Genomic DNA, 13531 nt, shown 5'->3' on the forward strand with positions numbered 1-13531 from the left:
ATGGGAAGTAGAGATTGGTGAGATATTTCACACACAGGTCCATGAGCTCTTCTGTCTCCATATATAGCTACTTCCATATATGGGTTGGTGGGTCTGTTTTTAGACAGCCTTGGTTTCTACTCTATCCTCACTCTTAATTTAGGAATAACCTTTAGTTCAGACATCAAGAGGCTGTTGGCCAATGGTTCACAGCAGAAACAGGACGGATGCCCAGAGGCTGCCCTCCTGTATTCCCAGACTCACAAAGTCCATGGAGACGATGGGCTGGATGGTAGAGTTCTCCAGTTGAGTGAGCATGATGACAGCGGCGGGGAACTCCAGGCTGAAATTGTTTGGGTGTAAGTTGACCACAGGAGGCCCTGTGGCCATGATCTGCAGCATGAACGGCTGGGACAAGATGTAGATCTCCGCAATCTGTCCAGTTCAGGGAGAGAAACAGAGGTGGAGCGGCTGGAGCCGATGAGGGAAACCAGAAACCTGGGGTGACTTGTGCTAAGTGACTCTCGCATCACGCAGTTAGAACAGAAAACACCTCTTTATTAGGCATAGCAATGTGCAAAACCCAACTTCACAACAGTTGGCATTTGCTGAATACGTTCTTTGTGCCAGCCACGACACCAGGAAATTTATCATCTCTTTTCTACTCTTCATAAAACTCCGAGTGCTGGTTTATTTTCATATTCTCTCTCTCTCTCTCCCTCTCCCTCTCTCTCTCTCTCTCTCTCTCTCTCTCTCTCTCTCTCTCTCTCTCTTTTGAAATACGTTTCTCTATCTAGTTTGTCCCTGTAGTCTTCCTGGACTCACTTTGTAATCCAGGCTGGCCTCGAACTCACAGAGATCCTCCTGCCTCTGTCTCCTAAGTGCTGGGATTGAAGGCGTGTGCTGTATTATAATGGAGCATGAGTTGTGGAGAGGCTAAGTGCTTTTCTCATGGCTCTCACAGAATAAATTGTAGAACAGAAGTTCAGGCTAAGATCTGTCTGCCTTGAATGCCTTTCTCTGAAGCCTCTCAGTCTTTCAAGACAAATTGAAGCCTGTAGGTCCATTATGCATGATACCTGGGATGCTTTAAAGGAGTAATTGTAAGAGTTGTTTACTAAAATCATGTGTAACTCCAGTACTAGAAATGCTGAGAGAGGAGCATCAAAAATGAAAGACTAGCCTGGGTTAAATATTGAGTTCTAGATCAGCCTGGATTACATAGTGAGGCCTTGCCAATAAACAAACAAACAAACAAACAAACTAATTTAAGGATTAAGTCTTTCATTCAAACCAGTCATTTCTATATTTAAATGAATTATTTTAAGGGTGGTGGGATTTTGTGGATTGGTTATTTGATAAATTTATAGTGTTTTAGTTGTATTTTAATGGGCTTTATGTATAAAAACATTTCTGGATATTTGATTAGAAAGAGAAAAAGAAGGTCTTGTACAATGGAAAAATGGCCAAGTATGGTCATTTACACTTGTGATGTCAGTATATGAGAGGCTGAGGAGGGAGAATTGCAAGTTTACTCAAGTTACATATTAAGATACTGTCGAGAAATGAAGAAAGAACAGAAAGGGAGAGGAAGAGAAGGGAAAGAAGACACACAGGAAAAGGAAGAAAGAATGAAAAAGAAAAAATAATAGAAAGATGAATTGACTCACACCTGGATCAAAAGAGAATGTGGAGAATCCAAGAGTCTCTTGGAGGTGACTTCAGTGACAACTACCAGTCACTTCTACCACTGAGCACTGAGGAGCGGAACTTGAACACTCACCTTGGAGAGTATGCTGCCAATTCCTTGAGCGTTTTGATTGAAATAGTTGGAAATCTAAGATAGAAACAAAATGCTGCATCACTGCAAGATTTTTATCTGACCTGACTCTAGGGGTAAAATGTAGAATCCTCGCTAATGTGAACTGTGAAGAGGTGAAGCCAGAAAATGCTAGGTAACCTTATTTTACAGCCCAACCTTAGGAAATCTGAGATCCAGAAAAGGCAAGAGACTTGCCCAAAGTCACATTCCTTTCGAGAAATCCCCTCTTCACCGGAGAGCACTGTATCATGGATGCACAATCTGTATGCAAACATTCTACAGTCATTACTGCTAAGTCTCAAGTTACTGTTATCATTTTCAGAAGCTCAAGTTGCCAGTAATTTACCTGGTAAGCATTCCTTTCAAGGTGAAGGTACCAGGTGCTGCTGTCCTAGCCACACTGAATGTAAGGCTTACAGCAGTGTGTATAATTACAATACACAGAAACAAAAGGTTTAAAATGGGTATTTTTTGTTGTTGTTGACTAGCCAGAGAAGGGTGGTGTTGTGTGTGGTGGTTTGAATGTGTTTGACCCCCATAGATTCATGTGTTTGAATGTTTGGCCCTTGGGGAGTGGCACTATTAGGAGATGTGGCCTTGTTGGAGTAGGTGTGGGCTTGTTGGAGGAAGTGTGTCACTGTGGGGATGGGCTTTGAGGTTTCCTATGCTCAAGTTCCACCGGAATTTCAGTCTCCTGCTGCCTGCAGGTGAAGATATAGAACTCTAGGCTTCTCCAGCATCCTGTCTGCCTGCATGCCACCATGCTTCCCGTGGTGATAATGGACTGAACCCCTGAAACTATAAACCAGCTCCAATTAAGTACTGTCCTTTATAAGAGTTGCCTTGCTCATGATTTCTCTTCACAGCAATGAAATCTTGAGACATTCTAATAACATGGCCAAGGGAACCAGTGAGTATCTGTAGCATTACTGTTTGATGGTATAAATCAGTTGTGATAACTAATAAGAAATCCTTATATTGGCAGAATGCAAGGAGTGCTGCTGCTGCTGGTGGTGGTGGTGGTGGTGATGGTGATGGTGGTGTCAGTAATGGTGGTAGTGGTGGTGGTGATGGTGGTGGAGGTGGTGGTGGTGGTGATGGTGGTGGTGGTGATGGTGGTGGTGATGATAGTGGTGGTGGTGATAGGGGTGGTGATGGTGGTTATGGTGGTGGTTATAGTGGTGGTGATGGTGGTGGTGATGGTGGTGGAGGTGGTGGTGGTGGTGATGGTGGTGGTGGTGATGGTGGTAGTGGTGGTAATGATGGTGGTGTTGGTGTTGATGGTGATTGTGGTGGTAGTGATGATAATGATGGTGATATAATCCAGAAGCAGTAGTTGTAGAGCACTTACTGTGTACTGATATTGTTCTAGAAGCCTTATATGTTTAAGCCCTTTAGTGACCTAAGGGTGTAGGACTCTCAGACCTCTTTTTCAGATGATGAAACCAACACACAGAATTAAGTTGAATTGACCAAAGGCCATAGATGACAAATGGTGGAAGGACACACACACACACACACACACACACACACACACACTTATTAAAGATGATGGCCACAACTACCATCCCAAAGCTTTACTTACCTCCCTGGTGGACAGCATGGTACCAAGAGCCCCAGATACAAAGTGAGCAAATGATGCAGATTTAAAGAAGTACTCAGAGATGCCAATGTAGAGCATGGAGTCTCTGCTCTCTGGGAGCTCAAAGGGAGCTGGGATGAAGGGAGGGTCAACGAGGCTTTCCAGAGGGTAGAATGCACCCTATGAGAAGCAGAAAGGAAATCCAACTATCAGGTAAAAATACAAATGTCGCAGACAAAGAAACTGGAACCTCTCAAGTCAGGATAAAGAAAATCCCAGAAGCTTCCTGGTAAAGAATGAGAATGCGATAAGGTCCTTAGGCTCCTTGGCTAGTGGCTATGCTTCAAAGCTCTGGGCTTAACAAAAAGATTTACTTTATGTGTTAGTGTGTTTTGTATGTTCATGTGAGTGCAGGTGTCCTTAAAGGTCAGAGGCACTGGGTCTCCTGAAACTGGAGATACAAGCAGTTGTGAGCCACCTGATGTGGGTGCTAGGAACAGAACTCAAGTCCTCTGAAAGAGCAGTATGTATACTCGACAGCTGAGCCAGTTCTCCAGCCCCAGAGCTCAGGCGAGTTTTGAGCATTTCTAGAATATCTGTCACTCCTAGAGACTCTTCTAGCTGGAATTTTTCTTAGATTAAGGGAGGAGGTGCTGTCAGCTAAGGTGCACATCTGTATAGCTTATGAACGAGCTTTCCAGATGACCAGCTCTGAACCTTTAAAATATGTGACTGCTGAATAACTTGGGAGCCACAGAAGTACTCAGGAGGACAGGGACTCTGAGTGCCTTAATGAAGCATTTTTGAGACATGTTCAATCCTGGTCTTATTAGGTCTTGGGCATTATTTAAATATATTATCTTGGACAGCACTTAACTGATTTGAAGGACTGTGGATGAAGGCAATATAAACCAATTTTTATTCTAAAAAAAAAAATGTAATATATCAGGTATAGTGGCATATGCCTTTAGGATTTGGGAGGCAGAGACAGACAGAGATCTATGAGTTTGGGGCCAGCCTGGTCTCCACAGTGAATTTCAGGACAGCCAAAGGTAGGTACATATAGTAAGACCCTGTTTCAGAAAAAAGGGCTGTGATACTAATTTGGATAAGAGTAAAGATAAGCGCAATGGTGCCTTCCCAGGACCAGTCACCACCACTTCTATGTAATTACGATTTCAGTAGAGGTCCATAGCTTCAGGGGAACCTGCTGCTTTGTGCAATCTACCAACTAATGTGCTAAATTCCTCACACATGCATAAGGGTGTGGAATGTTCATATGCATTTTGGGGTGTACATGTGTGTGTACTTGCATGCATGCTCTCTCTGTGTGTTTGTATGTGTGTGTGCTTGTGTAGTGCGGAGGTTGATGTTGAATATCTTCCTAAATCATTCTTCAGCTAGTTTTTTGAGTCAGGATGTCTCAGTGAACCCAGAGCTTGAGGATTCACCCGCTGGCTGGCCAGCAAGCCTGAGAGATTGTTCCACCGCTACCTCATGTGTCCCGCCATGCCATGCTGTGGGTAGCAGGTATGTCCCCAGCTGAGCATCTCCTCAGCACCTCCTGATACATTGGGTTCTAACAGATGGGAGTCATGCATCTTGCAGGCTCCTAGCCTTGGATCTTCTCCAGGAGGGGAGAGGCGAATGTCTTGATATTTCTCACCAAGAAGATAGACATAAAAAAAATCACCGAGAAAGGCTCGCCAGGAGAGTTCACATGTATAAACATGAGGCAGGTGCTATAGGAAATGAAATGGCTTGAAGAACACACATGTACTTTTTCTTCTGTACACGAGCCACCCTCTGAAGATTCACCATAGCCGGCTGGGCGCTCTAGAGCAATAGTTACCTTCAAATTAAAGTCAAGGTGGTTCTCAGTGATTTCCGGAGGACTGATCAGGGAACAATCCAGCACAGTGTAATTGTCAATCTTGGTTAAAACTAAATGACCAACAAAGAAAATAAAAGAAAATTTATGTTCATTAAAAGCCTGACCTATGAATAATGTTGGCAACACCAACTCTCCATTTTCATAAGAAACATATTTACATTTGAGGACTCAGGAAGAAGGGATAAGTCAAAAGAAAAAAAGTAAGTGCTCACCCTCAACTCTTGGAGAAACATTAGCAAAATTTCAGCACACCTTTTTATTATGCATGTGTTCACAAAACATTCACACACAATGCGTGTGATTCTTTCTTTAATTTTTAAAACTTTGTTATTATTATTAGTGTGTGTGTGTGTGTGTGGCTGCACACATATTACAGTGCATGTATGGAGGTCAGAGGACAACTTTGGGGACGGATTTCCCCCTCTACCTTTATATGGGTTTTGGGGATTGAACCCAGGTTGGGAGGCTTTCGTGGCAAGCACTTTTCCTGCTGAGCCACTTCACCAGCCCTTGTGGTTCTGTTTAAAATTTTTTACATTGATTAATTCATTAATTAAATAATTGTATACATATAAATGTGTGTGGTAGACAGAGGACAACTTGTATGATTTAACTAACTCCCAGGTTGTCAGGTGGTGGTAGATACCTACATCCCTGAATCATCTCACAGGCCCAATGCTTCTATTTTTTAAGAAGGCATTAACAAAGAAGTGGGCTGAAGGTGGATCCTCAGCTCTCATCTCATCCTCAGCTCTGTGGCGGGAAAACCCTTTCCTCTCTGACCTCATCCCCAGTGGAGCACAAGGATCGTCCTCAGCTTTCATTCCCCCCAACTCATCCCAGTATCCCAGCCTCCAACACCAGCAGGCATTCACTGGAAACATGCTGGCTGAGCAGGAGACAGAGAGAGAAGACCTTCACCACTGCCACCTCTCCTACAAATCCAACCCCCAGTCTTAGCCCTCTCTCTGCAACAGAACACTAGCTGCAGCCTTCTTTCTCCCTCATATATCTATCTTCTAAGGATCCCACAGACCATCCCCCTCCTAACCTTCCTCCTCTGACTCTTTGTTTGATTCCAGCCCCCAATGCCTTCAGGCACCCCCTCATAATCCACAGTCCATGCCTGCCAGAAACGAGGTAGGCTACCTGGTTCTCTTCTCCCATTGTTCCTCAAGAGCTAATCCCTCAGTCTCCAGACCTGCAGCAGAACACCTGTGGCAGCCATCCTTGTCCCACCCCCACCTCCTGTGGATCCCACAGATCTTTCCCATCTAGCCTCCCCCACCACTGTTTTGTCCCAGCCCCCAAACACAGCAGGCACACCCTGCTAATTGAAAGCCTGCTCCTCTCAGGGCAAAAAATAGGCTGAAGACCCACGCCTCTTACTGCTCCCCAGCGACAATACCACCAGCCTCAGCCTCAGCTCTATAGCAAAAAAACCCACCGTGGTCTCCCTTTCCTCTTTGACCCTATCCCCAACAAATGTTAGCATTCTGTCTAAACTCCACCCCCACAGTTACCTGTCAACAGCCTGGCCTACTATAAAAGGGGCTGCTTGCCCCTCCTTTTCCTCTTGATCTCTAGCTCACTGGAACTCTTGCTCTCTTAATCCCTCTGTCCCCTCGCCCTTTTGCCCTTCCCTTCCCCCTCTCTCCACCAGGTCATGGCAGGACTCCACTTCCCTTCTCTCCTCCCTCTCCCTTTCTCCCTCTCCCCCTCTCCCCCTCCTCTCCCCCTCCTCTCCCCCTCCTCTCCCCCTCCTCTCCCCCTCCTCTCTCCCTCCTCTCCCCCCTCTCCCCCTCCTCTCCCCCTCCCTCTTCCCCTTCCCCCTCTCCCCTCTCTCCCCCTCTCCCCCTCCCCCTCTCTCTCACCCTCCACTTCACCCTCCACCTCTGCCTCTACTATCCTCTTAACTCCCCTCCCCATGCCCTGAATAAACTCTATTCTATACTATACAGGTGTGTGGCTGTTCCTTCAGGGGGAAGGGGATGTCTCAGCCCCCATACCTCACTACATAACCCACAGAATATACTCTCTTTTTCTCTTTATCTTTTTATAAACACATCAACAAAGATCTTCCCCTCCAACCTTCCTTCCCCTAACTCATCCCATTATCTCAGGCTCCAACACCAACAGACATTTCCTGTGAACACACCAGTTGAGCAAGCCAGGAAATCAGACAACACACAGCTACTGAAGATCTCTGGCATATCTGCTCTCTTAGAGTCTGCAACACATCTGTCCAGGACCTTCCGGCTTTTAGAGTCTCCACTAAAAAGTCAAGTATAATTCTAATAGGCCTGTTTTTATGTTATTTGGTCTTTTTCTCTTGCAGCTTCTAATGTTCTTCCCTTGTTCTGTATGTTTAGCATTTTGATGACCACTCTATGGAAATCCAGAGAGAAAACAAACCAAGGAACAAAACATATATCCAACAAAGACAAACCCAGAAATCAGCGCCTAGACATTTAATCACTCCAAACCCAGATGACTAGATGCCAGCATAAGACCACAGTCAATAACAGCCAGGAAATATGTCCCCACCAAAGCCCTACCAGGACAATGTGTCCCCACCAAGGCCCTGCCAGGACAACTTGTCCCCACCAAGGCCCTGCCAGGACAACATGTCCCCACCAAGGCCCTGCTATACTATTGTAGCAGGACCTGAATATTCCAACACAGCTGAAACATAATAACAAGACCTTCAAACCAACTATATGAAGATGATTAGAGATCCTTAAAGAGGAAATGAGTAAATCCTTTAAAGAAATCCAGGAAAACACAAACAATTGAAGGAAATGAATAAATCCCTTAATGAAATCCAAGAGAACAGAAACAGTGAGGAAAAAATTAATAAACTGCTCAAGATCTAAAAGCAGGAAGAGAAGCAGTAAAGAAAACACACAATAAGGGAATTCCGGAAATGAAGACTTGAGGACTGTAAACAGGAACTAAAAAGGCAAACGCTACTGTAGAGTGAAAAATTATAAAGGCCATCTTATCAAATATGTATAAATTTTTCGCCTTAGACCTTGGGCAGAAAAGCACCTGCCAGCAGGTTTGGGTCCATCTAATTAGTTACAGAGGAGGGGGGAGTTACAGTACAAAGGCCTGTTAAGAACATCCCAGAAACTGACTGGCCAAGGGAAGAACTACACCCTGCCCCATGGTACGGCCTACTAGTGTTCAAAAAAGGTAAAACAACCAATCCTGTGCACCCGCGCGAAAGTTCGATTTTTCCCTACCCCGCCCATATATAAGCGCTATGCCCCTGAGCCACGAGGTCAGTCCCTCTATCCCCTATGTGAGATATGGGGATATGGGCTGGCCCAGAGCTCTGATATAATAAACCACCTCATGTATTTTACAGCAAGACGGTCTCTCGTGTGTCCTTTGGGTGCGTGTTATCCTGAGACTTAAGTGGACCCCTTTTTGGGGAGTCCCGGACCTTTCACTACCAAGAGAATACGAGTGAAAGGAAAGAGACTCTCAGCACTGAAGATACTACAGAAAAAACAAAGATACCGGTCAAAGAAAATGTTAAATCTAAAAAATTCTTGAACAAAACACCCAGGAAGTTTGAGACATTGTAAAAAGTCCAAATCTAAGAGTAATCAGAATACAGGAAGGAAAAGAATCCCAGCTCAAAGACCCAGAAAATATTTTCAACAAAACCATAGAATAAAATCTCCCCAACCTAAAGAAGGAGAAGCCAATAAAGGTAGAAGCATACAGAACACCAAATATAGATTGAACCAGAAAACAAAGTCTCCTCACCACATAATAATCAAAATACTAAACATACAGAACAAAGAAAGAAAAAAAAAAGCTACAAGGAATAAAGACCAAGTAACATATAAAGGCAGGGCTATTAGAATTAAATCTGACTTCTTAATGGGGGCTTTAAAAGCCAGAAGGTCCTAGACAAATGTCTCAAAGTCTGTAATAAAACAGAGATGCCAGCCCAGACTACTATACCCAGCAAAACTTTCAACTACCATAGACGGAGAAAATAAGATATTAAATGATAAAGCCAAATTTAAGCAATGTCTATTTACAAACCCAGCCCTACAGAAGGTGCTAGAAGGAAAATTTCTCTTAATAAGGTTAACTACCCTCATGAAAACATGGGAAATAAAGTCTTCTCACATCAGCAGAATCAAAAGATGGGAAGCACGTGCACACACACATATACACACACACACACACCACCACCACCACCACCACCACCACCACCACCACCACCACCACCACCACCACCAAAATAACAGGAATCAACTATCATTGGTCATTGATATCTCTCAATACCAATGGTCTCAATTCCCTAATAAAAATACAAAGACTAGCAGAATGGATGTGAAAATAGGACCCCTCCTTCTTCTCTATTCAAGAAATACACTTCAACATTAAGGATAGATATAACCTCAGAGTAAAGGGTTAGAAAAAGCTATGTCAAGTAAATGGATCCAAGAAGCAAGCTGGTGTAATCATTTTAATACCTAATAAAATAGACTTCAAACCAAAACTAACCAAGTCAGGTTGGTGCACACTGTTAATCTCAGCACTTGAGAGGCAGAGGCAAGAAGATCTCTGTGAGTTCTAGGCCAGCCTGGTCTACAGGGGTGAGTTGCAGGGCAGCCAGGGCTACACACACACACACAAATCCTATCTTAAAAAAGCAACAACAACAACAACTATAATAAAAAACTAATCAAAAGAGATGGGGAAGGATGCTCTCATACTCATCAAAGGAAAAATCCACTAAGATGACATTTTAATTCTTAATATTTATGTCTCAAACACAAAGGTACCCAAGTTAGTAGAAGAGACACTATTACAGCTAAAATCACATATTTACCTCACACACAGTTAATGGGAGACTTCAATACCACACTCTTACCTGTTCGAAGATCATCAAGACAAAAACAGAGGGATGCTGAAGCTCAGAGACATTATAATTCAAATGGACCTAACAGACACATACAGAACATTTCACCAAAACACAAATGAATGTACCTATTTCTCAGTCCCTCATGGAACTTTCTCAAAAACTGACCACATTTATTGTCATAACATGAATCTCAGTAGATATAAGAAACCTGAAATAACTCCATACATCCTAGCAGATCACCATGGATTAAAGCTAGATGTCATCGCCGGGCGTTGGTGGCGCACGCCTTTAATCCCAGCACTTGGGAGGCAGAGGCAGGCGGATTTCTGAGTTCGAGGCCAGCCTGGTCTACAGAGTGAGTTCCAGGACAGCCAGGGCTATACAGAGAAACCCTGTCTTGAACCCCCCCCCCCCAAAAAAAGCTAGATATCATTAACAACAGAAAGTTTACAGACTCATGGAAACTAAACAACTGTCTACTGAATGAGAAATGGGTCAGGACAAAAATTTTAAAAAGCAATTAAAGATGCTCTAGAATTCAGTGAGAATGAATACACAGCACACCTAACCTAAACGTATGGGGCACAATGAAAGCGGTGCTAAGAGAAAAGTCCATAGCACTCAGTGCCTATGTAAGAAACAAAAGAAAACAAAACAAGCAAAACATGGACGAGATCTCATAGCAGCAACTTAACAGCACACATGAAAGCTCTAGAATTAAGAGAAGTAAGCACATCAAAAAAGAATAGATGACAAGAAATAATAAAACTTGGGGCTGAAATCAACAAAAATAGAAATAAAGCGAACAATGAAATAACAAGTTTGTTCTTTGACAAAATCAATAAGATAGAGAAACCATTATCCAAACTATAAAAGACAGAAAGAAGCTACTCAAATTAATAAAATCAAGAATGAAAAGGCAGACATAACAACAAACATCAAGAAAATCCAGAGTCACAAAAATATCATTAAAAACCTGTTCTTCACCAAATTGGAAAATCTAAAAGAAATGGCTAAGTTTCTCAATAGATACCGTTTATCATAGTTCTACAGAGAACAGACAAACAATTTAAACAGACCTACAACACTTGGTGAAATAGGAGCAATTATTAAAATCTTCCAACAACCCCCCCCAAAAAAAACAAAACAAAAAAATCAAACACACAAACAAAAAACCAAAAAACCCCACAAAACACAAAAAACAAACCAAAAGAAGAAAACCTAAAACAACCACTACCACCACAACCACCACCACCACCAAACCCCATAGGGCCAGATGATTTTAGTGGAGAATTCTACCAGACTTTCAAAGAAGAGTTAATGCCAATATTTCTCAAATTACTCCACAGAATAGAAACAGAAAGAACATTGCCTAATTCATTTTATCAGGCCAAAATTACCCTAATATCCAGCCCACATAAAGACTCAGCAAGGAAAGAGAATTAGGAACCAATTTCCCTCATGAACATAGATGCAAAAATACTCAATACCTGCAAACTGAATCTAAGAACACATCACAAAGATCATCCACCATGATCAAGCAGGCTTCATCCCAGAGATGCAGAAACAGGTTAATACAGGAAAACCAATCAATGTAATCCACCATATGAACAAACTCAAAGATTAAAAACCACATGATCATCTCAGTAGACGAAGAAAAGGCCTTTGACAAAAATCCAGCACTGCTTCATGATAAAAGTCACGGAGAGATGGGGAATACAAGGGCCATACCTAAGCACAATAAAGGCAACTTACACTAAGCCTAGAGCCAACATCAAATTAAATGGAGAGAAATTCAAAGCAGTTCCAGTAAAATCAGGGACAAGGTAAGGCTAATCACCCTGTCCATATCTATTGAATACAGTACTTGAAGTCTTACCCAGACCAAGAAAAAAATTGAGGGAGATCAAGGGGAAGAAGTCAAAGTATTGTTATTTGTAGATGATATGATAGTACATGAGAGACCCCCAAATTTCCACCAGGGAACTCCTACTGCTGATAAACACTTTCAGCAAAGTGGCTGGATACAAGACTAACTAAAAAAAAAAATTAGTAGAACTCCTATATATGAATTACAAATGAACCAAGAAAGAAATCAGGGAACTAACACCCTTTACAATAGCCTCAGATAATGTAAAACATCTTGAGGTAACTCTAACCAAACAAGTCAAAAATTTGTATAATTAAAAACCTATTCTTTGAAGAAAGAAATTGTAGAAAATATTGTAAGATGAAAAGATCTCCCATGCTCATGGATCAGTAGGATTAATATAGTTTAATGGCCATCCTATCAAAAGCAATCTACACAGACTCAAAGCTATTCTCATCAAAATTCCAGTATAATTCTTTATTGATCTTGAAAGGACAATTCTCAACTTCATATGGAAAAGTAAAAAACCTAGGACAGTTAAAACAATCCTGAACAGTAACTATAGAAGGTCTATACTATAGACTAACTATAGGTCTAACTATAGGTCAGAACTATAGAAGGTCTCACCATCCCTGATTTCAAGTTTGCTACAGAGCCAGAGTAATATAAACTGCATGGTAATGGCATAATGTTGGGGGTTGGACTTGTGCTCTGTATATTTAGTTGCTGATTTCTCTGCTCAAGGGATCTGGTGATAGTCCAGACACTAGCATTCTCATAATTATTGAACCATCTCCTGTATCAATGTTATGTAAAGAATGCTCTCCAATTATCTCTGATTGGTTAAGTAAGCACTAATCATCCTGTAGTTGGGCAGAGAAGATAAGAGGTTAGACTTCCAATCCCAGTTAGGGGTACCAGGTAGAGAGAGAAGTAAGAGAAGGAACAGAAAGAAAGGAGGGAGAGAGACCATGTGGAGAGACCATGAGGCAGAGGGTCCATGAGGAGATATGATGAGCAGGTTGCCAAGGGATTTGCCATGAGGTTGCAATGAGAGAGCAGACACGAGGACACACAGATCAGAGCAAGCCAGAGTGAGACTCACACTGCAAGTAACACAAGACCTTTGGCTGGGAAATAGACAGCTTAGAGTGTTAGAATAGATGAGTATCTGCCCAGTCATAGTGCTTAAGGCTTGTTAATAAAGTTAATAAGTCCTTCTGTTAATTTTTTGAAAACTATAAAGGGAACAGATAAGAAAATCATGCTTAAATTACTGACTACAACATAAAAACAGACAAGGTGATCAGTGGAATTGAATTGAAACCCAGATATAAATCCACACATATATGGATACCTGATCTTTGGTATAGAATCCAGAAATAAACACTGGGGAAAAAACAAACATCTTCAACAAATGGTGCTGGTCAGACTGGGTGTCTGCATGTAGAAGAATGCAAAACAGATCCACATTTATCATAAAACCCTGC

At 42.3% G+C, this 13531-nt stretch overlaps 1 protein-coding gene across 1 annotated transcript in view; it reads right to left on the bottom strand.

Annotated features, from left to right (window-relative positions):
• Bpifc (BPI fold containing family C) overlaps nt 1–13531 on the bottom strand; it is a 59716-nt gene that overhangs the window by 16393 nt on the left and 29792 nt on the right. The window contains exons 8-11 of the mRNA XM_076919815.1: nt 5236–5327; nt 3387–3563; nt 1763–1816; nt 244–414 (exon numbers count right to left, since the gene is read on the bottom strand). Coding sequence (XP_076775930.1) covers nt 244–414; nt 1763–1816; nt 3387–3563; nt 5236–5327 — 494 coding nt within the window. The remainder of the gene's footprint in view (nt 1–243; nt 415–1762; nt 1817–3386; nt 3564–5235; nt 5328–13531) is intronic.

Source organism: Arvicanthis niloticus, chromosome 22 (assembly GCF_011762505.2).
Source record: "Arvicanthis niloticus isolate mArvNil1 chromosome 22, mArvNil1.pat.X, whole genome shotgun sequence".
Lineage (NCBI taxonomy): Eukaryota > Metazoa > Chordata > Mammalia > Rodentia > Muridae > Arvicanthis > Arvicanthis niloticus.